The sequence below is a fragment of the Piliocolobus tephrosceles genome, chromosome 9 (genome assembly GCF_002776525.5).
Source record: "Piliocolobus tephrosceles isolate RC106 chromosome 9, ASM277652v3, whole genome shotgun sequence".
In the NCBI taxonomy this organism is placed as follows: Eukaryota; Metazoa; Chordata; class Mammalia; order Primates; family Cercopithecidae; genus Piliocolobus; species Piliocolobus tephrosceles.
The window spans coordinates 720013-746738 of record NC_045442.1 but is presented as its reverse complement, the minus strand read 5'-3'; the positions used below and the strand labels follow the sequence as shown (position 1 = coordinate 746738).

Sequence of the window (26726 nt, the reverse complement as noted above, 5' to 3'; positions counted from 1 at the left end):
GCGTGGGATGAGCCGGTGGTGTGGCACGTGCCGGGGCCACTCCGCCCGCACCCTCAGCCCCCTGGGTCCCCAGGCTTCCTGCCGGTGAACGGCGACACCAGGCTTGTGGCTGTGCCAGGGCCGGTGCCCGGCCAGCGCCCCTGCCGTGAAGAATCCACCCAGCTGCCTGCAGCGCTCACCTCCGAGGCCACGCACTTCAAGCCCATCGTCCTCGCGCAGGACGCGGTCATGGCCAGGTGAGCTTCGTCCCCACACCCGGGAGCTGCTGGGTCCCGCGCACGGGCAGCCCCCCCTGAGCTCCGCGCCTCCCTTAGGGACCAGCCTGCCTTGGCCCAGGAGTCGTCCCAGGAGAGGGGCAGCCAGAGGGAGGGAGACGGTGAGGAGAAGCTCTCCCCAGAGGCCCTCGCCGGGTCCCCCAGCCTGAAGACGCCTGACGGGCCGGCGCCTGGTCCGGGGTCACAGGGAGCAGCCCCAGAGCCTCCTGGGGAGTCAGCGCAACGTGACCCCGCCCAGGGCTGCCCCTGCCCTCTACCCCGGGCCCCAGCAAACCAGCCAGAGGAGGCCTCATCGGCAGCTCCCGGATCTCCAGTCCCCACCCCGCCCATGAAGGCATCTGTGCTGCCTGAAAAGCCAGGGCCATCGGGGCAGGCCCCACCTGGAGTCACTTCTGGGGGTCTCAGGCCCGACACCCTGGGGCCCACCGCAGCCCACCACGGCCCACGCCACCCGCCCAAGCCTCCTCGAAGCAAGGCCACTGAGCGCCCGGGCCAGGACCCAGAGGGCCCCAGGGCCACCCCTGCCGGGGAACGTGATGACCAGAGCCCAGACAGTGTCGCAGAGAGGCCACGGCCCGCAGACCGGAGGCTTTGTCTGCCCTGCGTGGACGCCTCGCCACTCCCAGGGAGGATGGCCTGCCCGTCGCTACAGGAGGCCACGCGCCTCATCCAGGAGGAATTTGCCTTCGATGGCTACCTGGACAATGGACTGGAGGCTCTGATCATGGGTACGTGGGGGCTGCAGATGCCCCAGAGGAGGCCTGGGCCAGGGAGAGCCCCACAGGGGACTCAGGGCCGCCCCACGCCCGCCCCCCAGCCCCACAGCCGAGATCAGCCACGAGGAATCCAGACAAGCAGCCTTGCCACCATCTCACTTGTCTCCATCGTTCTGCAAAACCAGGAGAGTACATCTTCGCCTTGAAAGATCTCACCTTTGCCACTTTCTGTGGCGCCATTTCTGAGAAGTTCTGTGACCTGTACTGGGATGAGAAGTTGCTGCAGAACCTCTTTAGAGTGGTGAACGGGCAGGCGTCGCCCTCCCCAAGGTGGGTGCCCAGGTGGGCCCTGCATCCCCGCCCCTCCTGGACGCCCACTGTGCTCGGGCTCTGCCGCCCCGACCCGGCCCAGCCCTCCCCTCCCAACCCTCGGCTTCTGTCTGGCTGCCGTCTCCAGGGGGCCACCCTTGGTGGAGTTGGGTGGGGGGTCCCAGCAGCCCCTCCCGGGCCCGGCGCCGACCCACAGCTTTCCCGTCGGGCCTGGATTTCTTCTGGAGGAGGAAAGGGGCTGCAGGGAATATGAGGCAGGGGCTCTCCGGGAGGCTGCAGGGGGCCTGGGCAGGGGTGGCCACGGGGCTCCCTGCTCAGAGGGACCAGTGTGAGGGCCCCAAGGAGGAGAGGAGACCCCCAAACAGACGGCCCCAGACCCCGCAGGGCCCAGCAATGAGCCGTGTTGGGTGGGGCAGCAGCCACTCCACATTGCCTTGCTCACAGCTCCATGTGGTGCTGGCAGCCTGGGCAGCTCCTGCTCCTGTGTGTGGCGTAAACTCACAGCTGTGAGCAAGTGCACCCACCCCAGCCCCGGCCTCCCAGGCCCCGCAGCCCTGAGAGGCTGCTCCAGAGCCCCCCAGGGACCCCAAGCAGTGAATGATCCAGGGACCCCTTTGGCTGCTGTGCCCCTTAGTGACCAGGAGGGTGAGCTCCTGCTGCCTCCTGTGAGGGCTCCACATGGCCGTGTGGGCCTGTGGGCCTGGCCCAGTGGAGACTGAAGCCTCCTCCCAGTGGGCAGGGGTGGAGACGTGGGGACGGCCACCTGACCTGCATTCTTGCCGTCAGCACGGTTGAGGACGCTGGGTCACAGCTCGAGGGCAGCCGGAGCCCCCGCTCCCCGTCCAGCAGGAAGCCCTCGCTGCACCACCTGGGTAAGTGCTGGGCAGGCCCCACGGCAGGAGCTCTGCAGGGCAGGCTCCACCTCTGTGCTCTGCAGGCTCCTCCTCTGTGCTCTGCAATTCAAGGGGCACCCTGGGGTCCTGGCAGCCTCGGACTGCGTGGCTCTGGTGGCACTGCCTTTGCCCCAGGGGTGCCCCAGCCAAAGGCCGTCCTCTCCTGGGAGTGAGCAGGAACCCGGGGCCTTGGAGGTGGGGGGTCCTCTGTCACCAGTCACTGGGACAGTGGGAGCCGCCAGGAGCCAGGTGAGATCCCCTCTCCAAGCAGAGGCGAGCCTGTGAGCCCGGGGCTTTGGTAACAAGGCAGAAGCAGCTGCCAAAAGACCCTGGGGCTGGGCTCCTGGCTCGTTAGCCCCGGGCTCCCAAGGCACATGAACGCCGGGCTGGGGAAGTCCTAGCGTCCGGCCAGCAGGCTTGGTGTTAGGGACAAGGTGGTGGCGGTGGTCACCCTCAGGCTGTCCATGGTCATAGCCAGGTTTGGTGATGGATCCAGCTCCTATTTCAACAAGTCGGAGACCAGGCAGGCAGACTGGGGCATGAGGCCTGTGCACTCCTGGAGGGCAGGAAAGCCAGGGACAGAGCTGGGGACCACTTTTTAAATTCCAGAAGAAAAGAGGAGTGTGAGGGGCAGAGGGACACAGCCCTGATAGTGGAGCCAGCGAGGACAGGGCCCGGCCCCACCCCAGGGCGAGTAAGTTTGGAACCAGTGAGGGCCTAGAGAGGGGCTCCATCTGGGGAGAGGCCTCTTGCTGTAACCCGGCCCCGTGCGGCAGTTCAGGGTCCCAGCATCTCCCCTGCACTGGGAGGTGGCAGTGCCTCGGGGGCGCCCGTAGTGGGTGCAAGAGAGAAGGGCGTTGGGCACGCAGGCACCACCAGCCTCCCATTAAAGCCTGCCCGGGCTCCGCCCACAGGAGCCGCTATCCACGTAACCCGTGTCTCTTTCTCTCAAGGAAAAGAGAAGCCAGCCATGGCCAGGACGAGCAGCAGGACCTTGGTGTCGGATGTGGACTCAGAGGCACTCTCCCGGGGAAACTTTGAGGTGGGGTTTCGGCCTCAGAGGTCCGTAAAAGCCGAGAGAGTGCAGCAGCCTGAAGTTGGCGAGGACAGACGGCCAGCTGGCGGGGCCTCGGATGCGGAGGCAGTGACCCGACTGGCCAGGTCCAAGGGGGGCGGCCCGGCCATGTCCCCTGGCCCAGCCGGATTCCAGAGCTGCAGCCCCGGCTGGTGCAGTGCCTTCTACGAGGCCGACTGCTTCGGGGCCGACGTCCACAACTACGTGAAGGACCTGGAGCGGCAGCAGGTGGACGGGGCCCTGCCTGACGCCCAGAGCCCGGTGAGTCCCAGGCCTCGGCACTGCAGGGTGGTGCAGGGATCCTCCTTCCAGCAGAGCTTCCCGGTCACTGCAGGTGACAGATGGCACCGTGTACCCAGAGCCCCTACCAGGATGACACTGGTCCTGGCGCCCCCACCCCGTGGCCGTCAAGATGGTCAAGGCCCCCTCCCCGGGCTGAGCTCCACGTCTGGGCACAGGCTCGTCTGCACGGGTGCTCCCGGTGGCTCCAGGTCTGGGGGCACGGAAGGGCTTTTCTCTCATGGTTGCCAGGGCGATGGGTTCACAGGAGGCCCCTCCATGCTCATGACCCGGTTGCGTCTGGCCGTGTCTCCCGTAGGCAGGCACAGTCTCCGGGCCCTTGGGCAGCCTCACTCTGCGGTGAAAGAAAACACCAGAAACGCCTGCCCAGCAAGTCCAGGCTGGGCCTGGTCACTGCAGACTGGCCTGGGCTTTCTGGCCAGCAGTGCCATCCTGGGTCAGGAGCAGCTACAACTCCGCCCTGGCCAGCAGGGAGAGGTCTTAGACCGGGGAGTCCTGGGTGCAGGAGAGGCCCGCAGAGCTCTGGACTCAAGGCAGGGCCGGTGACCCAGAGCCCCGACTGGGGCTGCAGCCTCCAGAGCCCCAGGACTCCAGGGTAGATGACAGGAGGGGCCCAGCGGCCATCAGCTCCAGGAACCTCTCCACCACCATCTGCCTCGAGCCCCGAGCCGCAGTGGGAAGCCTCCCCCAGCCTCTGGGCATCAGAGCCCTTCCTGGGGCTCCTACTTGCTCATCTCCTGCCGCCTCCCAGCCTCCACTTTATGACTCGGTCCAGAACATGAGCCGGCGTCTCTTCAGGGCAGGTGAGGGGACGGGGTGAAGCTCTGTGAAGCGTTCACTTTATTTCAGCTTCTGGGCCGCGTGACAGACCCGCATGGTGCTACAGCCTCTGCACCTCGGACACCCCACACGGCCTGAGGGGGCTCCGAGGACACAGGCCTCCCCTGGGGCTGTGGAGAGAAAAGGGCGGCCTGCCCAGCAGACACCAAACGACCTGGCCCCCAAACGCACGGCGTCCCCCAGGGAGCACTTGGCCCCGAAACGCACGGAGTCCAGCAGGGAGAACTCGGCCCCCAAACGCCCAGCGTCCTGAGGAGCACTCAGAACCCTAAACGTCCAGTGTCCAGCAGGGAGGACTCGGCCCCAAATGCACAGCGTCCAGCCTGTGGCCACAGCTTCACGTTTCTCTTGGAGGAACTACTGTGTGTGTCAAAACAGGAGGCTCAGAAACACAGCAAGGGCAAAAACCACCTGGAGACAGATGTTCACGTCTGCAGCCCCGAACACGCACAGTGCAGCCAGGGCCGTTCTCTGGGGCGGCCGGAGCAGCTGGTGGGTTGGCGTTTCCTCCTTTCAGCGCTGACCCCCACCTGCCAGCGCCAGCCGTGTGCCCTGGGGCCGTGGAGCCGGCATCCGCGTCTCCCAGAGTCGGGGTGAACAGCACTGGTGTGGGTTCCTCCCCCATCTGTCTGCACTGGTGAAGCCTGGCCTCATGTGTCCCTCCTCACCGCCCTGTGTGTAATGTGGATTTTAGTTCCCGTAGATTTATTAAAATCAGTCAAGACCGTCCTTCTCAAGGAGTCTGCCTGTGGTTCCCGCATGAGGGACGCCCCAACGGACGTCGAGTCTGACTGTGAACGGAGGCTGTGGAGGTGCCGCCCCGAGACGAGTCTGCGTGAGCTGCGCTCCAGCCGGGTGGGCATCCGGGCTCGCAGGCACCCACCTCCGGGTTCTCGGATGCCTCGGGGTACACAGACCTTTCCCGGGAGATTTTCTCGACATCAGCATCTCTGCAAATGGACAGGGGTGAGGGGGCTGGATGGAGCCTGGCACGGGTGACCTCCCGGGCCTGGACGAAGGCCCTGTGGTGCAGGCCATGGGGGACGTGGCCACCACCGTCCTCAGAAGCCAGGACCAGGTGCCCCGGCAGCAGAACACAACTCTGTGGGGATACCTGCATTTACCAACCTCAACCTGCCCAGCCCAGCAGGTCCCTTCCTTGGTGATGGAATGTTCTAGACGCTGTCCACGGGGTAGCCAACAGCCATGTGTGGCTACTGAACTCTGGAAACATGGCTCACGTGACCGAGGACCTGATATTTTAATTTCATCGCACTTTAGGCAGCCACAGGCAACCTGCAGCCCGGTGTGGGAGGCGGGGCTGCACTTGGCGGGGTGGCAGCGGGATCCAAAGGGCTTGGGGAACCTGGCTTAGTGGCCGAGGTTCTGCAGAGGGCCTGGTCTTTACGCAGCTGGGACCACGGCCCACACCGCCGTAGCCGGGAGCCTGGCCCTCCGTGACACCCCCGCTGCCGCTGCTGAACCTGTGCACGGGAGAAGACGGCACAGGGACCCCGTCTCCATGGAATCACCAGATAGAGCGGATTCAAGTAGTTACACAGAAATGTTGTCTGCATTTTTTTATTTTGCAAAAAACATTCAAAAACACTATCAACAAAGCGGAGTCACTGGCGGCTGACGAGGCAAGGGGGTGGATCTCAGCCAACTGCACTTCACAAAAGGAAGCCTGGTGGACGGGCTCGCGGATGAGCCCCTCGGGGCGGTCGCCTCCTGAACCCCTCACGGGAGGCTGTGGGCCAAGGGCTGCCGCGCCTCTCGCCTCTGCCCCCAGCCAGGTGCCCCTGCCCCGTGGCACCTCACAGTCCCCCTGAAGACCTGCTGCTCAAGGCCCAGCTCCCATGGACCCCCAAGGCTTCCCAGACCCCCCCCCACCAGAATCACCACCCTCCTCAGTACTGGGCCAAGCCCCGTGGGTGCAGGAGGAGGCTGTATCTGCCTCTGTACCCCTGGAGGGAAGGGCAGTCTCTGGGGTCACTGACCTGGCAGCCCATCCTCAGGGCACCCCTCCTCCAGCCACTGCACCCATGAGCCTGCCCCGCAGGACAGAGTGAGTGCTCAGATGAGGGGCTGCCTGGCCAGGCGTGGGAGGCATCCTGGGACAACGGGGCACCCTCTCCCTGAATGTAGTCCCGTCCCAGGAGGCTCAGCCCCAGCTGGTGTCTGTGCAGGAAGCAGAGCCCGGCAGCCTCGCTCCCGGCTCCTGCAGTCAGGACCTGTCCGCCTGGCCTCAGTGCTGCTTCCCCCACGGAGACAGCCCTGGGGATGAGGTCCCCGGCTCCACCTTCTAGGCAATAACTCAGACTCTGGGCAGGTTCAGGAGAATCGCCCCAGGCGTGCAGTCACATTCACACTCACGCTTACACTACACAGCAGCCAAGGGCTGGGGCAAACCCTGCGGCCACTGCCCAACACACCGCAATGCACAGCCAGTGGGTTCCCGGGAGGAGGGTTTTCAGGGACTCATGTGCACAGGCCAGCTGGAATCCGTATCGTTGGGCTTAAGTTTAAAAGAAAGACAAGGCTGGTGCAGTGGCTCATGCCTGTAATCCCAGCACTTTGGGAGGCTGAGATGGGAGAACTGCTTGAACCCAGGGAGCTGGAGGTTGCACTCCCACCTGGGCAACAGAGCGAATCAGGCCACTGCACTCCAGCCTGAGTGACAGAGCAAGACCTCGTCTCAAAATAAATTAAATTAAAAAGTCAATAAAAATTAAAAACGGCTGAGCACAGTGGCTCACACCTGTAATCCCAGCACTGCACTCTGGGAGGCTGAGGCAGTGGATCACCTGAGGTCAGGAGTTTGAGACCATCCTGACTGACGTGGAGAAACCTCGTCTCTACTGAAAATACAAAATTAGCCAGGCGTGGTTGTGGGTGCCTGTAATCCCCGCTACTCGGGAGGCTGAGGCAGGAGAATCAATTGAACCTGGGAGGCAGAGGTTTCGGTGAACTGAGATTGCGCCATTGCACTCCAACCTGGAACAAGACAAAAACTCCGTCTCTGGATCACGAGGTCAGGAGATCGAGACCATCCTGGCTAACACGGTGAAACCCCGTCTCTACTAAAAAATACCCAAAAAAATTAGCTGGGCGAGGTGGCGGTGCCTGTAGTTCCAGCTAATTGGGAGGCTGAGGCAGGAGAATGGCGTGAACCCGGGAGGCAGAGCTTGCAGTGAGCCGAGATCCGGCCACTGCACTCCAGCCTGGGCCATAGAGCAAGACTCTGTCTCAAAAAAAAAAAAAAAAAAAGAAATTAAGTTAAATTAACAAATAAAAAGGCAGACACCTGAAGACACACGGGATGCACGCCGGGGAGGTCACGCTGCCACCCCCAACCCAGCCTGCAACATGCACTTGGGTGTCCAGAGGTGGCACAGCCCTGCCTGCTTGGGCAGGAGGGCCTGGTGCTGATTTGCATGGGGTCTGGTTCCCCTGAGGACCCAAGCTGGTAGTCACACGGCAGTCCCCTGAGCATCCCCCACAAGGGCCTGACTGTGGGTGAGGGACGCAGGGGGCAGCCAGCCCCAAATGGGCACTGCCCTGTGAGCCTGGGGACTGCCGAGGGTCCCGCAGACCACACTGCCCAGGCCGGGCCGGCCTCGCTGGCTGAGTGGGCCTCTGTCTCCATGGGACCCTACCCTGCAGCTGGTCTCCAAGGCCAGGGAGGCCCCAACGGGGTAGGGCCTGGCCCTGGATGTGGCTGACGTGTGTTGGGGCTGCCTGGGGCTTAGACGCTGTGTTTCGTCCCCAGGAGCTGGAACAGCAGCTCATGATGGAGAAAAGAAACTACCGCAAGACCCTCAAGTTCTACCAGAAACTCTTACAGAAGGAAAAGAGGAACAAAGGTAAAGCCCACGTGGGCACAGGTCCGAGACCCCGGCCGCAGGCAGCCCGGCCCCCGCCCACTCTGCTCTGCCCACAGGGTCCGACGTCAAGACCATGCTGTCCAAGCTGAAAGGGCAGCTGGAAGAAATGAAATCCAGGGTGCAGTTCCTCAGCTTGGTCAAGAAGTATCTGCAGGCAAGTGGGCTCCGGGCCCCGCTCTGCTCCAGAAGGCAGTAGCTTCAGACGGGCCTCCCACTGTCAGACACGGCAAATCTGTCCGTGTGAGGTCATAAAAGGGGCCCTGATTTGAGGGTCCAACGGCAGGAAGCCCTGGGGCGAGGGGCGGAGCGACCGAGTGCCTGTGTCCCGCCGGCAGGTCCTGTATGCGGAGCGCTGGGGCCTGGAGCCCTGCGCCCTCCCGGTGATCGTGAACATCGCAGCCGCGCCCTGCGACACGCTGGACTTCAGCCCCCTGGACGAGTCCTCCTCACTCATCTTCTACAACGTCAACAAGCACCCGGGCGGCCGGCAGAAGGCCCGAATCCTGCAGGCCGGCACACCGCTGGGGCTCATGGCCTACCTGTACTCCAGGTGCGTCGGGAGAAAGCTCACCCCGAAAGGAGACGTAGCCGTGGGTGCTGAAGAGAGGTGGGGAGCGTGCCCTTGCCCCTCAGCTAGGCTGTTTGCACTTTTTAGTTTAGAAAAATGTTTAATTGGGGTTTAGGCCAACGTGCACTAGATGCCGCCGGCAGCTTTGCAGAGCCCCTGGCCAGAGTGGCCTCCGCCGCCTGTGGGCCTGGACACCGGGTCTCAGGGTGCGCCTGGTGGTCCCTGGAGGTGCTGGGGAACCCGCCCTACATAATTAACTCACGGAACGGCTTCCAAAAATAACACACACGGGCAGCTCAGCAATGTGGCCTGGACTCCATCCAACTCACCGGGTCAGAACACCCGCGGTAATGAGCTCCAGGGACGGGCGAGGCTGGGTGTTTCTGCAAACCCCCGCTCCGTGTGCACACTGGCTCCAGGGACAGTGTGGGGTATAGTGTGGTGTGTGTGGTGGGTATAGTGTGGCATGTGTGCACGTGTGTGATCTGTGGTGTGGGGCAGTGTGTGTGGGGGGGTGTAGTGTGTGTGTGCATGTGTGTAGTGGGCGTGTCTGGTTGTGGAGTTCTGTGTGGTTTGTGTGCACATGTGTGGTATGTGTGTCTGGTTGTGGAGTTTGTGGCTTGTATGGTGTAAGTGTGAGCACTGTGCTTCCATGAAAGGAGCGTCTCCTGACCGTGCATGTGGTCATGAGGGGCTTCTCTGCTCTGTGGACCTGGTGGGCATCACCTTTGCAGGGCAGCCTGGGGCTGGAGCTGTGTAGGGCCTGGCCTGAGCTGTGGCCACCCGTGTCCTTGGCCCCCAGGTGAGCAGGTGACCAGGCCCCTTGTTCCAGGGCCACGCCGTCTCCTGCCTGAGACTCCTCCAGTGTGGGAGGCGGCCTTGTTGGACCTCGGCTTCCTGACCGTGGCCGCTGGGCTCCCAGGACAGTCCCAGACCCGCATGCAGGGCCCTGGCCAGTGTCTCCTGAGGGTGGCCCAGTTTCATCCAGTGAAGACCCAGAACCTCTGAGCGTGCAGCACTGCGCCCAGTCCCGAGGCACCGGCTCCCTCAGCTTCCAGAGCTAACGGGTCCTGCAAGTGGAGACACCAAAGTCCCGCACAGGCCGCGTTCAGAAAGGCCCCTGGTGTTCAGCTGGGCACGGTGGCTCACGCCTGTCATCCCAGCACTTTGGGAGGCCGAGGCAGGTGGATCACCTGAGGTCAGGAGTTTGAGACCAACCTGGGAAACATGGTGAAACCCGTCTCTACTAAAATACAAAAATTAGCCGGGCATGGTGGCGTGTGCCTGTAGTCCCAGCTACTTGGGAGCCTGAGGTAGGATAATTGCTTGAACCCGGGAGGAGGAGATTGTCGTGAGCCGAGATCGTGCCACTGCACTCCAGCCTGGGTGACAAGAGCGAAACTCTGCCAAAAAAAAAAAAAGGCCCTGGTGCTGGAAGTAGTTGGGAATTGTTATCCATGTCTCCCCTTTAATTTCTCCGGAGATTCTCCTGACAGTGATACACAGAGAGAACGCGCACACCCACATGCCATCACACCCCCAGAATACTAGCCGAGCCCTGGGGTGAGGCCACCCGGCCGCCTCACTGCCACCCCGTCCTGCCCCACAGCGACGCCTTCCTGGAGGGCTACGTGCAGCAGTTCCTCTACACCTTCCGCTACTTCTGCACACCCCAGGACTTCCTGCACTTCCTCCTCGACCGCATCAACAGCACGCTGGCCAGGTACCGCGCTCCACAGCTCCGCTCCCGCCGGAGCTTCCCCGGGGCAGGGGGGGCGCCCCTGGTTTAGCCCCCATGAAGAACGAGGTGGTCCCTGCCGACCCAAGGGGGTGAGGGGCCAGGGAAGTCTGGCTGGAGGTGGGGACACACAGGGATGCTGAGAAAGCAGCTGGGGCAGGAGGGCAGTGGCCTGGGCACCTGGGAGCTCTGGGGGGGGATCTGGGGGAGGAGTCGGGGTCTCTTCCTGCTGGCCCGGGAGGGAAGCGGAGGGCAGGTGGGCAGGTGGGCAGGCAGTGAGAGCTAGAAGGTCAGTTGGGGGGAACGGGGAGCACCAAGCAGAGGGTCCTGCCGGCCCCCAGCCTCCCTCTGTACCCATGGCCAGCAGCTGGGGTCAGGAGAGGGGTGGTAGGCCGAGGGGGGGAGGGGCTCTGCCTCTCTGGGCTGACCTGATGCCCCCCCAGGACATGCCATGCACCCCCTTGCCCCCACATGCCCAGGCTGGACACCTTAGGCCATCAGCCAGCCAGCCTGCCTCGGGGGAGGGACCCACAGAAGACCCCCAGCCCCCTAACCCCCCTGCACTCATGGAGCCTGGTCCCACACTGCCTCTCCGGGAGAACCGCACGCAGCCCCTGGGCCTCTGCCCCCGACTCCCACATCCTGGCAGTTCAGCAGCTCCCCCGCGTCTCCAGGGCCCACCAGGACCCCACCTCGACCTTCACCAAGATCTACAGGCGGAGCCTCTGCGTCCTGCAGGCCTGGGTGGAGGACTGCTACACCGTGGACTTCACTCGGAACAGCGGGCTGCTGGGGAAGCTGGAGGACTTCATCTCCTCCAAGGTGACTGTGGCGCCGAGCTGGGAAGACGCACCCTGGGCTCCCACAGCGGGAGGTGCCACCCTCCTCCAGAAGGTGGCAGTGACCCCACCACCACCGTGCTTCTGCCTAGATCCTACCCCTGGACGGCTCTGCCAAGCACCTGCTGGGCCTCCTGGAGGTGGGCATGGACCGGCGGGCCGAGGGCAGCCCTCGCAGCACAGACCTGGAGAACCCCAGGGAGGCCGAGGAGGATGCCAGACCCTTCAACGCCCTCTGTAAGAGGCTCTCAGAGGACGGCATCTCCAGGAAGGTGGGGTCCTTTCTCAGGGGAGGGCCTCCGTGGACAGGCGGATGTGGCTCCCTGAGCTGAGCACACACACACACACACACACACGTGCACATGGGCACACCCATATACATGCATACATAAAGACGTGTGCACATACACCTGTGTGCACATACCTGTGCACATCACACACATCCACACGGGCACACCTGCGTGCACTCACACAATCCACACACACGCACCTTCACACATCCACATGCACACACGCACTCACATAATCCACACATGCACACACGTGTGCACCTTCACACATGCACACATACATGCATGCAGCCTCACATCCACACGTGCACATTCACATATACCCTCCATGTTCCCGCTCACAGGCAGCCCTGCTGGGCTGGCACCTCCTGCCCTGTCCCGGGTGCTCAGGTGAGGAGGTCCTGCTGTGACTGACCCCAACCTTCTGACCCTCGGGCCAGAGACTAAGGTGGAAGCAGCCAGTGTGGGGAGATAAATGCCCTTTCCATTAAACCTCAGCATCCTGCCCCTGGGGGACCTGCTGAGGTGACCAGGACAGGCATCCTTGTGCCAGCACAGCTGTGGGTGGGCAGGCTGCTCTCTGTCTCTGGCTGGGCCAGTCTGAGGAGTCCTGGACTTGGACCTGACCTGGTCCTCACCCCGCCCTGCCTCCCTGGACCCCTGACCTGGAGGGGACACGGAGCTTGGGCCCCTCAGTGCCTGGCCTGCCCTGCAGAGCTTCCCCTGGAGGCTGCCCCGAGGCAACGGGCTGGTGCTGCCGCCGCACAAGGAGCGTCCCTACACCATCGCCGCGGCCCTGCCCAAGCCCTGCTTCCTCGAGGACTTCTACGGCCCCTGCGCCAAGACCAGCGAGAAGGGGCCGTACTTCCTGACCGAGTACAGCACTCACCAGCTCTTCAGCCAGCTCACGCTGCTACAGCAGGTGAGGAGGACAAGGATCCGTGCCCCGGCCACCTGCGAGTCGGGGCCCGGAGACACTCGGCGCCCACAGGGCCCTCAGCAGCTGCTTCCCAGAGGAACAGACGGGCAGAGAAGGGGCAGCTGCCGAGTGCACAGGTTGGGGGTGGCGATCAGGTGCACAGGTCCAGGCAGCTGTGAGTCCTCCTCTCCAGACCACTGCCCGCTGGGGCTTGTCCTGCCTCTGCCCAGCACTCTGGCCTCACAGGCACTAGAGGACGCCCTGAGGGCCATATGGGGTGCTGAGTCTCTCCCCTCAGCCCCTCTGCCAGAGCTGGACCAACCCAGTTCCTTGTGCCCCCACCCAGCTGCCAGGGCCCTGCCCAGCATCTCTGCCACCACCCCAGCCAGTCCTCAGGTGGCCTCTTCCCAGGTCCCTGCCATCCCGGGACCCCACATCACGTAGCAGTGATGCCAACCTAGTGACCCACCTGCTGTCATGAGGGCTGCCCTGGACGCCATGAGCCCCTGGGGGCCAAGCACATGGGGAGCCCTGTGGACTGTTGGGTGGGCACTGAACCTGGGATTGCAGAGATGGCCCCCAGAAAACCCCCACCCTCCCTGGCTCCCTGGGACCCTGCCTTGGCCACAAGGCCCTAAGGGATGGAAGCCTGAACCTTGTTTCCATGGTCTGGGCAGGAGTTGTTTCAAAAGTGCCACCCGGTCCACTTCCTGAACTCACGGGCCCTGGGCGTCATGGACAAGAGCACCGCCATCCCCAAGTGAGCGTCCGGGGCCCTTGGCTGGGAGCGGCGGTGGAGGGTCTCAGGGGCTCCCTGTAAGAGTCTCATGGACGCTCCTGACCAGTAGGAGATGCCTGTTGTCTCTGGAGACGCAAGAGAGTGGTGTCTGCCCGTCGGAGCAGCCTCGGGGCCCGACCCCAGCACACTCTGCACCAGCAGCCCCAGGGCCGGGCAGGGCCACCTGTACATCTTCCGGGGTGACGGGGCCACATTTCTCTTCCAGAGCCAGCTCTTCTGAGTCTCTTTCGGCCAAAACCTGCAGCTTATTTCTGCCCAATTACGTTCAGGACAAGTATCTGTTACAGCTTCTAAGAAACGCGGATGACGTCAGCACCTGGGTGGCTGCAGAGATTGTGACCAGCCACACCTCCAAGGTGGGCACCCTATAGTTCCGAGGCCAACACGGGGTGTGGGACCCACCTGCCCGGGGGTGGCAGTGCCTCCTGTTAAGGCCATGGCCTGAATCCTCTCTCAATGCAGTGAACCCAACTCCATGTCCCTCGGAGCCACACCGGACCTAAGGCTGAGGGGAGCAGGGCACAGGGGGCAAGGGGGTCAGCTGCACTCCCAGCTCTCCCCCAGCAATGCCTCCCACGTCCAGAGTCACATCCACAGCCACGTCCACAGCCACATCTCCACGTGCCCAGCCACGTCCACAGTCACATCTCCACGTGCCCAGCCATGCCCAGTCACATCTCCACGTGCCCAGCCACGTCCACGGTCACATGTCCACGTGCCCAGCCATGCCCAGTCACATGTCCACATGCCCAGCCACGTCCACGGTCACATGTCCACGTGCCCAGCCACGCCCACAGCCACATCTCCATGTGCCCAGCCACGTCTCCAGCCTTGTCCCTATCTGCAGCCACAGATGGCTCCCCTCAGTGGTGGGTGATCCTCCGCTGTGGGCCACCTGGAGACCCAGGGCAAGCTGCACCCACCACTCCTACTACCCCTACCTGTGCTCACCACACAGGTCCCTCATGCACCACCCCCAGCACTGGGCTCTGCCACAGCACCCCACCCCACCCCGGGGCCCCATCCCCTCCGTGCCTGAGCCTGGCCCCTGGGCTGGTGTTTGTGACGCCACCCGGGGCTCCTCCCGGCCGGAAGGTCATTGTGGGTTCTCAGTCTGTGGAACAAATCAGCTCCGTGGTCGGACCAAGGTCAAGGTCAAGCTCCAGCGCCAGGGCCCAGTCTCCGCCTCTTCTAGGTCCTGTGGGCCTTGGGCTGGACTGAGGGCTCCTCGCCTGACCTGCCCCACCTGCTGTCAGGCAGGGCCCTGTGCGGCCCTGAGAGTCACCTGCCTTGACCAGCTCATCCCTCACGTGGCCCACCTGCCCAGGAGGCATCAGGGTCCACAGGTTCTCAGGAGGTCAGAGTCCCCCAGCCCCGGGGGTCTGCACCTTCACCCAGCGGACAGACACCCTATGACAGAGGCCTCTGATCTCCTCACACCTGAGCTCAGCTGGGGCTTGGCTGTCGTGGGCTGGGGAAGACTCAGGATGACAGGGCCCCTCCCCCACAGCAGGGAAGTGGCAGCCTCGGCCCACGGGTGGACACCCACCCCCTCCTAGGTCAGAGCTCTCTGAAAGCAAACTTGGGCCCAAGGAACAGGACTCCCGGCCATGAACCCCATCACTGCTGTCCCTGCTGCTGTCCCAGAGTGGGCCGAAGGCTCTGGGGGAACCGGGAGCTGCTCACAGTCCACCAAGGTGCAGTACCTCCCTGCCAGGCGGCAAAGCCACCTCCACGGTAGACAGAGCTTCCCTTCCTATTATTCCTTCACGCCCCTCCAACGCCACAGGCAACTCCGGGGCCTGTAAAGGAAGGCAGAGGCGCCGCCTTCTCTCCTCCCTTGGGGAGAATTTTCCAGCTTTGGGGACTTACTACCAGGGCACACCAGCACGGGACATGGGAACAGGGAGCCTGGTTGCCCGTTTGCTCTGATCCACGGTTTTCCCAGTGGGACCATGAGGGACATCAAAATGTGATTTCCCTAAACCAGAGCCTTCACACACAGCCCGCGTGGCCAGGCTTCGTGAGGATGAGCACAAGGACAGCTGGCCGACACCCGGCCAACCCGCAGCGTCCTGGGCGCACCCTCACCCCGAGCTGCCCCAGCGGGTGGAGGACCGCCCCTCCCAGCCTGAGGCCCAGCTCGAGCCTGCGGGGCCCTGCCTGAGGGTCTCCAGGAGGCTGCTCGCCTGGTCACGTGCCCGTGTCCAGGTCTGTGGGGTGGGCAGGAGTTGTGCAGGCTCACACCCAGGGCTGCCGGCGCCCAGCGTGGCCGGGACAGAGCTCGGCACTCCTGCCACATCCCCGTTAGCAAAAGGGAGCCGTGGATCACTCAGGACAGGCCCCTCACCTCCACGTGGGAGCGGACAGACCTCGCCGGAGACCCACTCGTGTGTTAGACCACACTCACCCGTCTAACGAGTGTTAGATACACGATGTCTTGACGTATTGTGTATCAATGGCTGGGCTGTCGGAATGTTCCAGGACACTGAGCTTCCTATTTGTAAATTCAGGATTCCAGAAAATTGTTAAAATACAGAATCTGGCACAGAGGGCAGCAGTGGTCAGTAAAAGCGCTCGGGGATTCTGACGATGCCTGGAGGGAGACCAGGTGGAGACAAGGGCAGGAAGAAACAGAGTAAAATTTCTCACCTTAAGAAAACGGAGGATCAGTGTTTCCGTTCAGACAATGTCTCGGTGGCTCCGTTTAGACGACGTCCGGAGGGAGGCGAGGTGGAGACAGAAGCGCAGGAAAAAGCAGCGTAAAATTTCTCACCTTAAGAAAATGCAGGCCGGTCGCGGCGGCTGATGCCTGTAACCCCAGCCCTTTGGGAGACTGAGGAGGGCAGATCGCTTGAGCCCAGGAGTTGAGACCAGACTGGACAACACAGCGAAACCCCGTCTCCACTGAAAATATAAAAAAGTATCCAGGCTGGTGGCGCACACTTAGAATCCCAGCTCCTCGGGAGGCTGAGGTGGGAGGATCACTGGAGCCCCGGAGGTAGAGGTTGCAGTGAGCTGAAGTCACCATGGCAGCCTAGGCGACGGTGCGAGACCCTATCTTAAAAAGACAAAATATAAGATTGGGGAATTTGAAAGCAAAATAGGGCTTTGGTTTCTTCAGATTTGTTTAAAAGTATGGAACACCATAGCCAAGAAGTGGAGGCACCCCCATGTCCATGGAGGGAAGAACAGATAAAGAAAATGTGGCCTCTTCGTATCTTGAGAGTTTACTTGGCCTTAACAGGAAGGAAATTCTGACACCTGCGGCAGGGACTCAGGCTCAGGGAAATGAGCCAGTCATGAAGCCCGGACACCGTACGGCTCCACGTACACGAGGCACCTGGAAGTGCCGGATTCCTGGAGACAAAGCAGCAGGGCAGGTGCCGGGGGTTGGGAGTGGGGGCAGGGAGCTCATGCTGAACGGGGACCAAGTTTCTGTTTGGGACAATGGAACGTCGCAGAGATCTGTTGCTCAACGTGGACGTAGTAACACGGCTGACCCGCGCACTTAGAAAAGGCTACAAGGGTAAATCCTCTACGTGCTTCCTACAATTAAAAATCAAAAGGTTAAGACAAAAATGAAAAAGGGTGCTGAAACAGTTTTATCTCAAAATTACACACTTTGCATCTATTTAAACCGATGAAGAGACAGACTGAGACGTCAGCATAGAAAGTGTATCCGGTAAATACTTCTCAAGCCCCTCTCAAGGCACTCAGGCAGGAGAGCTGGGGCCGCAGTCAGGGCGAGCCCAGGATCGTCTCAGGCGTCTTCAGCTGCACAGGGTCCCTGCAGACGAGTCGAGCCCGGGGGCCGGCACGGTGGCTCACATCTGTAATCCCAGCACTCTGGGAGGCTGAAGCGGGTGGATCACAAGGTCAAGAGTTCAAGACCAGCCCGGCCAACATGGTGAAACCCCATCTCTAATAAAAATGCAAAAATTATCACGCCTGTAATCCCAGCACTTTGGGAGGCTAAGACAGGAATATCACGAGGTCAGGAGTTCCACACCAGCCTGACCAACATGGGGAAACCCCGTCTCTACTAAATATACAAAATTAGCTGGGCGTGGTGGCGGCGCCTGTAGTCCCAGCTACTTGGGAAGCTGAGGCAGGAGAATCACTTGAACCCAGGAGGCGGAGGCTGCACTGAGCCGGGATCGCGCCACTGCACTCCAGCCTGGGCCACAGAGCGAGACTCCGTCTCAAAAAAAAAAAGGAGTTGAGCCAGGGGACGGCATCCAGCTGGACTGTGCAGCCTTGGTTTCCACCGAAGGACGGCCCAGGCCAAGGTGACTCCTCAGGGACAGGCAGCTCCAACAGGAGGGGTCAGCTGAGTTCTCCAGAATCTTGAAGCCCTAAAAGTGGATCCGAGAACGCAGCCCCTCGGGACAGCTCAGAATACGAATCCTGCTGGGTGGGGCATTCACCACCGATGATTGTTCCCACCAAAGCCAGCCAGGTCATCACAGCCAGGACCAAAGCCGGCCGGGTCATCACCGCCAGCCAGAGCCCCGGAGGAGGGGGGACACTCAGGCACCCCCCAGGGACTGCACCCAAACACTCCTGCCACGGGCTCAGCGTGGAGGGTTGGGGGGGTGGGAAGGAACTGCCTGTGGCTCCCCATCTGCCTGTGGACATGACAGCGGCCTCTCCCTGGGTGGGGACGCCTTCTCCAGTCCTGAAGCTGCCTGGGGAGGTGCGTCCTGGCACAATCTTGCTTTTGAGAAGGGAGGGTGGACTTCTTTTCAAATCTTTCCATGTATCAGGCATTGCTTTTATTTTGTTTTGTTTCAAGTCATGCCCACCCCATCCTGCCAGCCCAGCCCCCCCACGGCCACGGCCACCGCTCACCTGCGTCCACACGGCCGCTTCCTTTCCACACATGTGATGCAGCACACACTCTTCTGTCTTGGCGCTGGGTGATTTTAACAGGTTCTCAAATATTCTCTTTGTTCATCTTAAACCAGAAGACGCTGAATGTCTCATTTTCTCATTGCAGCTGCAGGTGAACTTGCTGTCCAAATTTTTGCTGATTGCAAAATCTTGCTATGAGCAGAGAAACTTCGCGACAGCCATGCAGATCCTGAGTGGGCTGGAGCACCTGGCCGTGAGGCAGTCCCCCGTGCGTCCCCCTCGGGCCCCGAGGCGGGGGTGGGCACCCGCACAGCCGCAGGAGTCTCACCCGTGCTTTCATTTCAGGCCTGGAGAATTCTGCCTGCAAAGATAGCAGAGATCATGGAGGAGCTGAAAGCTGTGGAGGTACCAGCACTTTACGTGGCCTGCGGCTTTTGTCCACCGAGGCCCCCTCCTAAACGACCTGCTCTGCAGAGTCTGCCGCACCCAGACGCGGGCACCACTGAGTGTGTGCAGGTGGCCCAGCCGGGGTGGCCTCACTGAGGCCCAGGAGTCATCTCCCGGCAGGGCCTCTGCTGCCACCTGTGCAAAGGTGTCCCCCCTGCTCAGCCACGGGGACTTGCTGGTCTGAGTGCCTCCCACAGAGCACAGGTGCCCAAGGACAGAACTGAGGTCTGTGGCTGGGGCCTGAGCTTGACCAACCTGGATCTCCCCCAGGACAGCAGGGGTGGCCTCGTGAGATAATGAACAAGGAAGTGCCGCTGGAAGCAAGGGGGCATCCCCCAGAATGACACAGACGAGCCCCACAGCAGCCAGAGCCTGTCCCGTCCTGGGTCTCAGAGCTCGGCCTCAGGTCCCAGCCACAGCTGTCCGCAGGTGGGAGGGCTCCTGCCTGTCCTTGCTGGACACACAGATGCGGGCCCTGCACTGGCCAGGGTCTCATTTAGGGAAGAAGCTGGGTAGCTGGGTCACGTGGCACTTTCCTGGAGTCCAGCAGAGAGCAAAGACAGGGACTCACCATTTCAGTAGCAGGAGGCGCAAAGCCTCCCAGCGGCTGTCAGGGCCGTGCAAGCTTAAGACCCTGCAGGTGTGAGCCAAGTCCAACCATCCACGCACATTCAGGACTGGAAGCTAATTCAGACAGCCAGGTAGACCCCGTGTGTGGAGAACACAGGACCAGCTGTGCCTGGTTGGGCTGCACTGGCCCCGGCGAGGCTCCTGCACTGACCACGCCCTGTCTCTCCCTGGCCCACGCCCCGGCTGGACCACCAGGTCTTCCTGAAGAGCGACAGCCTGTGTCTGATGGAAGGGCGGCGCTTCCGGGCACAGCCCACCCTGCCCTCGGCCCACCTCCTGGCCATGCACATCCAGCAGCTGGAGACAGGCGGCTTCACCATGACCAACGGGGCCCACAGGTGGAGCAAGCTCAGGTGAGGAGGGGCAGGCTCAGGTGGTACCTCTCTTCCTGTCCCTGTTTTTCAGAAGCCTGGGTACCTTGCCCCTCACTTGGCACTCACAGCCTCAGACCTCCCTTTACCCAAGATAACCTCCAGCCACCTTCTTCTCTGCAAATTTAGAGATTTCCTGCACTCTTGCCGTCCATGGCCCCAAAACACTCCCCGTGGTCCCTAGGGACCCCTGCGTTGCAACCCAGGCACACTTCCCACCCCACCCTGAGGGTCTCTGCAGCAGAGACTACCCGGCAGCAACCTGCCCTGACCCCTGGGTGCCACAGTGTCCCTGCTCCCCCTCAGACCCCTCTCCCTAGAGACGTGCACGTGGACCCAGGATCCATCCTCAGCCTGGGGCCTGCCGTCCACCTGCCCAGCACCTGGGACCAACCACCTGGGAGGCATAGACTGGGGCTGGCTGTAAAACCCACCACCATGACCCACAAGGCTCACGTCCCAGGCCACGCAGGCTCTTCCACGTGGTAAGGGACATGGGCCAGCCTCTCCTTGGAGGCCCAGGCCTGTGTCCAGTGGCCTTCAGGTGCCCACAGCCCCAAGCCTCACCCTCTCCCTCAAGACGCAATCTCCCACCGTCCCGTCTCTTCTCGTCGCCCGCCGTTGTCCACACACGGTCAGGTGGAGGCTGCTCAGGCCACGGCAGCTCCACCCTCCTCCACGGTAGACGGCCCCACTTGGGGAGCAATGCCCAGTGCACCAGGTGCCCATGGATCCCCAACCTGACAAGTGAAGGTCCCCTTCTTAGATAGGCACCAATCGAAAAACGTTTACAATATGCCATAAGTGTATGCTCATTGTAAGAGATCAGAAAACCCAAGTCAGCAAAAGAGAAGTTAAAGACTTAAGGTAGGCTGGGCTGGGTGGCTCACACCTGTAACCCTCAGTAGACCGGGTGTGGTGGCTCACGCCTATAACCCTAACACTTTGGGAGACCGAGGAGGACAGATCACCTGAGATCAGGAGTTCAAGACCAGCCTGGCCAACATGGTGAAACCCTGTGTCTACTAAAAATACTAAAAATTAGCCAGGTGTGGTAGCTGGTATCTGTAATCCCAGCTACTCAAAAGGCTGAGGCAGGAGAATCACTTGAACCCGAGAGGCAGAGGCTGCAGTGAGCTGAGATCACACCACTGCACTCCAGCCTGGGTGACGAGTGAAACAGTGTCTTTAAAAAAAAAAAAAAGGCCGGCGCGGTGGCTCATGCCTGTAATCCCAGCCCTCTGGGAGGCTGAGGCGAGCGATCAGGAGATCAAGACCATCCTGGCTATCACGGTGAAACCCCATCTCTACTAAAAATAAAAAAAATTAGCCGGGTGTGGTGGCAGGCGCCTGTGGTCCCAGCTACTCAGGAGGCTGAGGCAGGAGAATGGTGTGAACCCGGGAGGTGGAGCTTGCAGTGAGTAGAAATCACGCCACTGCACTCCAGCCTGGGTGACAGGGCGAGACTCCATCTCAAAATAAAAAACAAAACGTAAAGTGATGCGCAATCAGGAAAGAAAACAAGCCAAGACTGGCGCTTGCTCTTCATAGCATCCACGTGCCTATGTGGGCGCCTCCAGATCTGCCCGTCCCAGCATCCTCGTGCCTCTTAGAGCCCAACCAGGCGTGCTCTTCCCGGTGTCCGTGTATGTGCGTGTGCACGTGCGTGTGCGCGTGCACACGCACATCCAGGCTTGCCCTTTCTTTGACGTGATGGACATCCCTTTCTTTGTCCCTCACACTGGGCGTGCGGCGTTTCCATCCAAAATCAGGAGAGGGCGTCTGTCTGTGGCACCAGCGTTCCCAGGCCCGGCCGAGGGCTCCTGTTCCTGACGGGCCGGTTGTCTCCGTGATATCCCATGGTAGCTGGTCACTCAACAGCCAGCTCTCCCGGGAACCCGGCCCTGGCCCCGGCCACGGCGGTTTCCAGATGTGGACGCTCCGCACGGCGGCAGAGAGTTCCCTGCCTGCCTCGTCCTCTCAGCTGCAGCCCCTGCGGCCGACTGGGCTTGACTCCTCTTGGGACGCTTGGCACGGACAAGCCTGACCCTGTGGGGTTTCCATAAGTGTGTGTGGACTGAAACGTGGATGGATGGACAGTTAGACGGAAAGGTCTGAGCAGTGACGTGAGGTTCGGCCTCACCAATAAATACAGAAAACACGCCCTTCAGTGTTCACACGGTGAAAAGGTTTAGTTCAAATGATTCCTGAGAACGTGGGGGGACTCCCTCCACATGGAAGCTGCGCCCCGGCCCTGTGCAAACTAACGTCTCTTCTTTCCCCAACGGAAGGAACATCGCGAAGGTGGTGAGCCAGGTGCACGCATTCCAGGAGAACCCCTACACCTTCAGCCCCGACCCCAAGCTCCAGTCGCACCTCAGGCAGAGGATTGCCCGCTTCAGCGGTGCGGACATTTCCACGCTGGCTGCAGACAGCAGGGCCAACTTCCATCAGGTCTCCAGCGAGAAGCACTCACGGAAGATCCAGGACAAGCTACGGAGGATGAAGGCCACATTCCAGTAGCCGAGCTTGGGCCTGGTGTGGAATTCCAAATCCAAACCCAACTGCGGGGGGCGGGCCGGGAGGCAGAAGCCACGTCTCAGGCCCGGCCGTTATCCAGGCCCCTTTGCCCCCAAGCCCTGGGGAGCTGGACAGGGAGGGAGGTGGAGACTCGGGGACCCCATAGGGACAATCAGAGCTGGTCTCCTCCCAGCAGACGGAGCCAGGACGGGCACAAGAGTCTTGGAGGTTTGCGTGTTTCTGCTGAAATTAAAAAGCTAAATTTAAAAATGAAAATGAAAGACAACTTCCCAGGAGTTTTGTGCCTGTCTGCGCCTCTGTCCGCGCCTCTGTCCACGCCCCTGTCCGTGCCTCTGTCCGCGCCTCTCATACACAGATAAGTGGCCCTTACCCAGCTCTCAGCGACGCCCCCACAAAACAGCAACAGCCCCCACCGCCGACTCAACAGGCTTCAGAGCAGCTCCTCCCTAAGCAGGTTTCTGAGCCAGCCTCAGTGGGCTGAGCAACGGAGGACCAAAGCTGACCTCTGAGCGGCACGGCAACTACAGCTCCCAGGGTCTCCGAGACCTCCTGTCCGAGACCCTGCCTGGGTTCACCCTCCACAACCCAGACCCAGAACCCCCGTCCCCCTCCCCTGCCCGGTGGCCCTCCTCCCCAGCCCAGACCCCCAGGTGCCCGAGGCCTGCTGCTGGAGCAGGCACCTTGGGCTGGGTCTGCTCCCCAAGGGCCCAGAGCCCCCCAGCTTAGAACAGCCCTTGGTGAGGCAGCCGCACCCAGACAAAGGCCCCGCTTCCTGGAAAGGACACTCATAGCAGATCCAAGGCAGAGGCTCTGCGGCGAGGGTCCCGGTCCCTGAGAGTGCCCCCACCCATCTCGTGCCCCGGGGCCACCGCTGCCCACCACCTCCAGCAGCCATGCATGTACGCCCGCAGCGCTGCCTCCACAGCTCGCCACGCACTCACGCTTCGCCAGAGGAGACAGGAAGTGCGCTGCCTCCATGGCTCCGAGCCCTTGCCCAGGTTCTCGGACCCCGGGCAGCTGGTGTGGAGTCCCCGACCAGGGCCGTGGGAGACCCGCACGGTCAGATCCACACTGGCCTCTGCAGCTGGGGGCCAGAGCCCCGGGCACCGCCCCAGCTCAGTGTGGCTCTCGCGGTGCCAATCACCACAAGACGCAGGGTTGTGCTTTTGAGTTTTAGAATTAGCCATTCTTTAGAGCAGCCAGCTAGTGGCATTTCTAGGAAAACTGACTTGTAACAAACCGCTGCATTTTTAATGTCAAGACGTGTTTTCCCACATAAATTCACCGGAGACATCCGGGCCCTGGTTCGATGCAACATGAGAGGAAGTCGGCGTCCTGGCCACGAAATGCAGTTCACTTTTTTTAGGCTTTTCTATGAGGATTATGTTCTGCAGACCCACGCCCGCATTTTCAGATTTTGTATTTAACAAAGATAGTGCCCAGTGCAAATCAACATTCCAGCGGTCAGCACTGACCTCAGGGGAGCACTGGGCTCAGGCTTCAGCTGGCTGTCCGCATGGCTTCCTCCTGTCCTGGCACCAATTTCTGAATAAAGTCCTTTCTACCAGCTGCTGCTGTGTGGCCACTCTGTGGGTTCCCAAGGTGACCTCTGCAGGTCGAGCTGGTTTCCTTCATGGCCACACGAAGGCCCCTTACAGGCGCTCACAAGGACTCCAGGTGCGCGAGGTGCTCGGCCCAGGACTGAAAACCGACCTGCCGGTCCACAGCGACACCCTCTGATGTTGCAGAGAAAGGCCTGGGTCTGCCAGACGTGTGTCACAACTCAGGCCCTGCCAGGAGAAAAGCTGCCCCCAAAACTCCCAGGCCGTGCAAACAAGACAACGTACCCACCGGGGCAGGAAACACTCGCTTCTGGTGAGGACTGCAAACAGCCTAAAAGAACAGACTCTGGAAACCATGCTCGCACATCCAGGCTCGCCCCTCCATTAACAAAAAGGACGCCCTCGGCCGGGCGCGGTGGCTCAAGCCTGTAATCCCAGCACTTTGGGAGGCCGAGACGGGCGGATCACGAGGTCAGGAGATCGAGACCATCCTGGCTAACACGGTGAATCCCCGTCTCTACTAAAAATACAAAAAACTAACCGGGCGAGGTGGCGGCGCCTGTAGTCCCAGCTACTCGGGAGGCTGAGGCAGGAGAATGGTGTAAACCCGGGAGGCGGAGCTTGCAGTGAGCTGAGATCCGGCCACTGCACTCCAGCCTGGGCAACAGAGCAAGACTCCGTCTCAAAAAAAAATAAAATAAAAATAAATAAATAAATAAATAAAAGTTCCTTCTGCAGAGCCCGTGAACTCCGACACCCATTCCCGCGGCTGGCGTGGCTTCTCCTTCCACCCAGTCCTCGGGACCCCTGGCGTGCAGGTGCTGAACCCGGGGGGCGGGGGGGCAGTACTGGGGTCCGGACAAGGGGGCGCCAGCGCCTTCCGGAGCGGGAGGGGCTCCGCACACACCTCGACAGGGGGCGGGGGGAGGCTCGGCACAGGCTAAAAACGAACGGGGCTCGGGCATCGCAGCACCTCCGTTAAGGACAGAACCACTGGGGACTCTGTTTCCGACCGAAGCCAGGCTTTGCTCTGTCTTCCCGGCCGCGGCGCCAGGACGGACCCCTTAGGACCCGGCGGGCGGGCGGGGCGGGGCGCGCTGGGCGGGGCGGAGGCGGTGGGAGGGTCGTGTAGACCCGGCTCGGACGGCTGGACGGCGGCGCCGGATGCTCAGAACGCGTGTGGGCGGCCCGGGCGGCGTCCGACCCCCTCTCCATCTTCGCGCGTCGCGCCCCGGCCCAGGGATGCTGCTGCGGCCCCGCAGGCCGCCCCCGCTCGCGCCCCCCGCGCCGCCGTCGCCCGCCAGCCCCGACCCCGAGCCGCGGCCGCCCGGAGACGTCCCGGGGACCCCGCCTCGGAGGCCCGCCTCGCCCAGTGCGCTGGGGGAACTGGGGTTGCCAGTGTCCCCGGGCTCGGCGCAGCGCACGCCCTGGAGCGCCCAGGAGACGGAGCTGCTGCTGGGGACGCTGCTGCAACCGGCCGTGTGGCGCGCGCTGCTCCTGGACCGCCGCCAGGCCCTGCCCATCTGCCGCCGCGTGTCGGCCGCGCTGGCCCGGCAGCAGGTGCGCCGCACCCCCGCGCAGTGTCGCCGCCGCTACAAGTTTCTCAAGGACAAGTTTCGCGAGGCGCACGGCCAGCCGCCCGGGCCCTTCGACGAGCAGATCCGAAAGCTCATGGGGCTGCTGGGCGACAACGGGCGCAAACGGCCTCGCCGCCGCTCCCCCGGGTCCGGGCGCCCCCAGCGCGGCCGCCGCCCGGCCCCCAGCGCGCACGCGCCAGCTCCGGCCGAACCAGGTAAGCGGGTGGGGGGGCTCGGGGGCCGGATGGGGCAGAGGGCTCCGGAAGGACCGGGGGCGGCCGAGGGCTGCGGGGGAGGGGCGGGCGCGCCCCCCGAATCCCCGCCCGACCGCCCTCTCCGCGATCCCAGACGCCACTCCGCTGCCCACTGCCCGCGACCCCGACGCGGACCCCGCCTGGACGCTCCGCTTCAGCCCGTCCCCGCCGAAGTCTGCGGACACCTCCCGGGCCCCCAGATCCCCGCCAGCCCCCGCCCCAACCGCCCTCGCCGCCTGCATCCCCGAGGACCGCACACCCGTCCGCGGCCCGGGGTCCCCGCCGCCGTCCCCGGCCCGTGAAGACCCCGACTCGCCGCCCAGCCGCCCCGAGGACTGCGCGCACCCTCCGGCCGCGCCCCCGTCGCTGAACACCGCCCTGCTGCAGACCCTGGGGCACCTGGGCGACATCGCGAACATCCTGGGCCCGCTGCGCGACCAGCTGCTGACCTTGAACCAGCACGTGGAGCAGCTGCGCGGCGCCTTCGACCAGACAGTGTCCCTGGCCGTGGGCTTCATTCTGGGCAGCGCGGCCGCCGAGCGAGGGGTCCTCAGGGACCCATGCCAGTGAGTCCCGGCTGCGGCCAGCCTCCCCTCTCCAGGCCGAGGCCCCTCCGCCCTGATCCCTCCTGCTGCCTTCCCACCCCCGCTCCTGGGTACGTTCAATAAAAAGATTGTTTTCCTAGTCTCCGGGCTGTGTAGGAGTGCGGGTCTCGAGGCGGGGAGGGAGTGGCGCCCGGAAGCGCTGGGGCTGCAAAGGTCGGGTCAGGGTTGCAACGCTCTCATCACAGAGAGGGGCTCCCACCCGCTCCTGAGGTGTGGACAGAGCTCCGTGGGGCACATCCAGATGTAGGCTCAGGACTCCAGGCTCGAGGGAGGTGGGTGTGGTGCTTTCTGCCGGGTCCTGGTTACACACCCGCTTATCAGGGCCACACCAGACTCTCCCTGCCCCTCCTGGGGATCCCCACTGAGTAAAACGGAGGGGGGAGGGTAAGTTCCGCTGCGGGTCCGTAGAGAAA

The 26726-nt window shown here is 62.5% G+C and overlaps 2 protein-coding genes across 2 annotated transcripts in view; both read left to right on the top strand.

Annotated features, from left to right (window-relative positions):
- The window catches only part of KNDC1 (kinase non-catalytic C-lobe domain containing 1), a 57679-nt gene extending 35232 nt beyond the window's left edge, over nt 1-22447 (top strand). Inside the window, exons 13-30 of the mRNA XM_023185843.2 lie at nt 74-236; nt 315-1003; nt 1177-1321; nt 2108-2193; nt 3168-3550; nt 8202-8295; nt 8373-8470; nt 8652-8866; nt 10494-10607; nt 11297-11444; nt 11554-11733; nt 12467-12673; nt 13348-13430; nt 13675-13825; nt 18472-18594; nt 18672-18731; nt 19599-19756; nt 22066-22447. Coding sequence (XP_023041611.2) covers nt 74-236; nt 315-1003; nt 1177-1321; nt 2108-2193; nt 3168-3550; nt 8202-8295; nt 8373-8470; nt 8652-8866; nt 10494-10607; nt 11297-11444; nt 11554-11733; nt 12467-12673; nt 13348-13430; nt 13675-13825; nt 18472-18594; nt 18672-18731; nt 19599-19756; nt 22066-22297 — 3329 coding nt within the window. The 3' untranslated portion in view covers nt 22298-22447. The remainder of the gene's footprint in view (nt 1-73; nt 237-314; nt 1004-1176; nt 1322-2107; nt 2194-3167; nt 3551-8201; nt 8296-8372; nt 8471-8651; nt 8867-10493; nt 10608-11296; nt 11445-11553; nt 11734-12466; nt 12674-13347; nt 13431-13674; nt 13826-18471; nt 18595-18671; nt 18732-19598; nt 19757-22065) is intronic.
- Nucleotides 22448-25069: 2622 nt separating this feature from the next.
- On the top strand, nt 25070-26392 carry UTF1 (undifferentiated embryonic cell transcription factor 1). Its single transcript, XM_026448241.2, has 2 exons — nt 25070-25669; nt 25803-26392. The coding sequence occupies exons 1-2, from the start codon at nt 25120-25122 to the stop codon at nt 26276-26278; spliced, it is 1026 nt and encodes a 341-aa protein (XP_026304026.1). The 5' UTR covers nt 25070-25119; the 3' UTR covers nt 26279-26392.
- The last annotated feature ends 334 nt before the right edge of the window (nt 26393-26726 follow it).

Excerpts from the sequence above, each read along its gene's own strand:
- UTF1 (XM_026448241.2), top strand. The coding sequence starts at position 25,120 with ATGCTGCTGCGGCCCCGCAGGCCGCCCCCGCTCGCGCCCCCCGCGCCG. Across the intron at positions 25,670-25,802 it reads GCCAGCTCCGGCCGAACCAG|ACGCCACTCCGCTGCCCACT; the intron begins GTAAGCGGGTGG and ends CCGCGATCCCAG.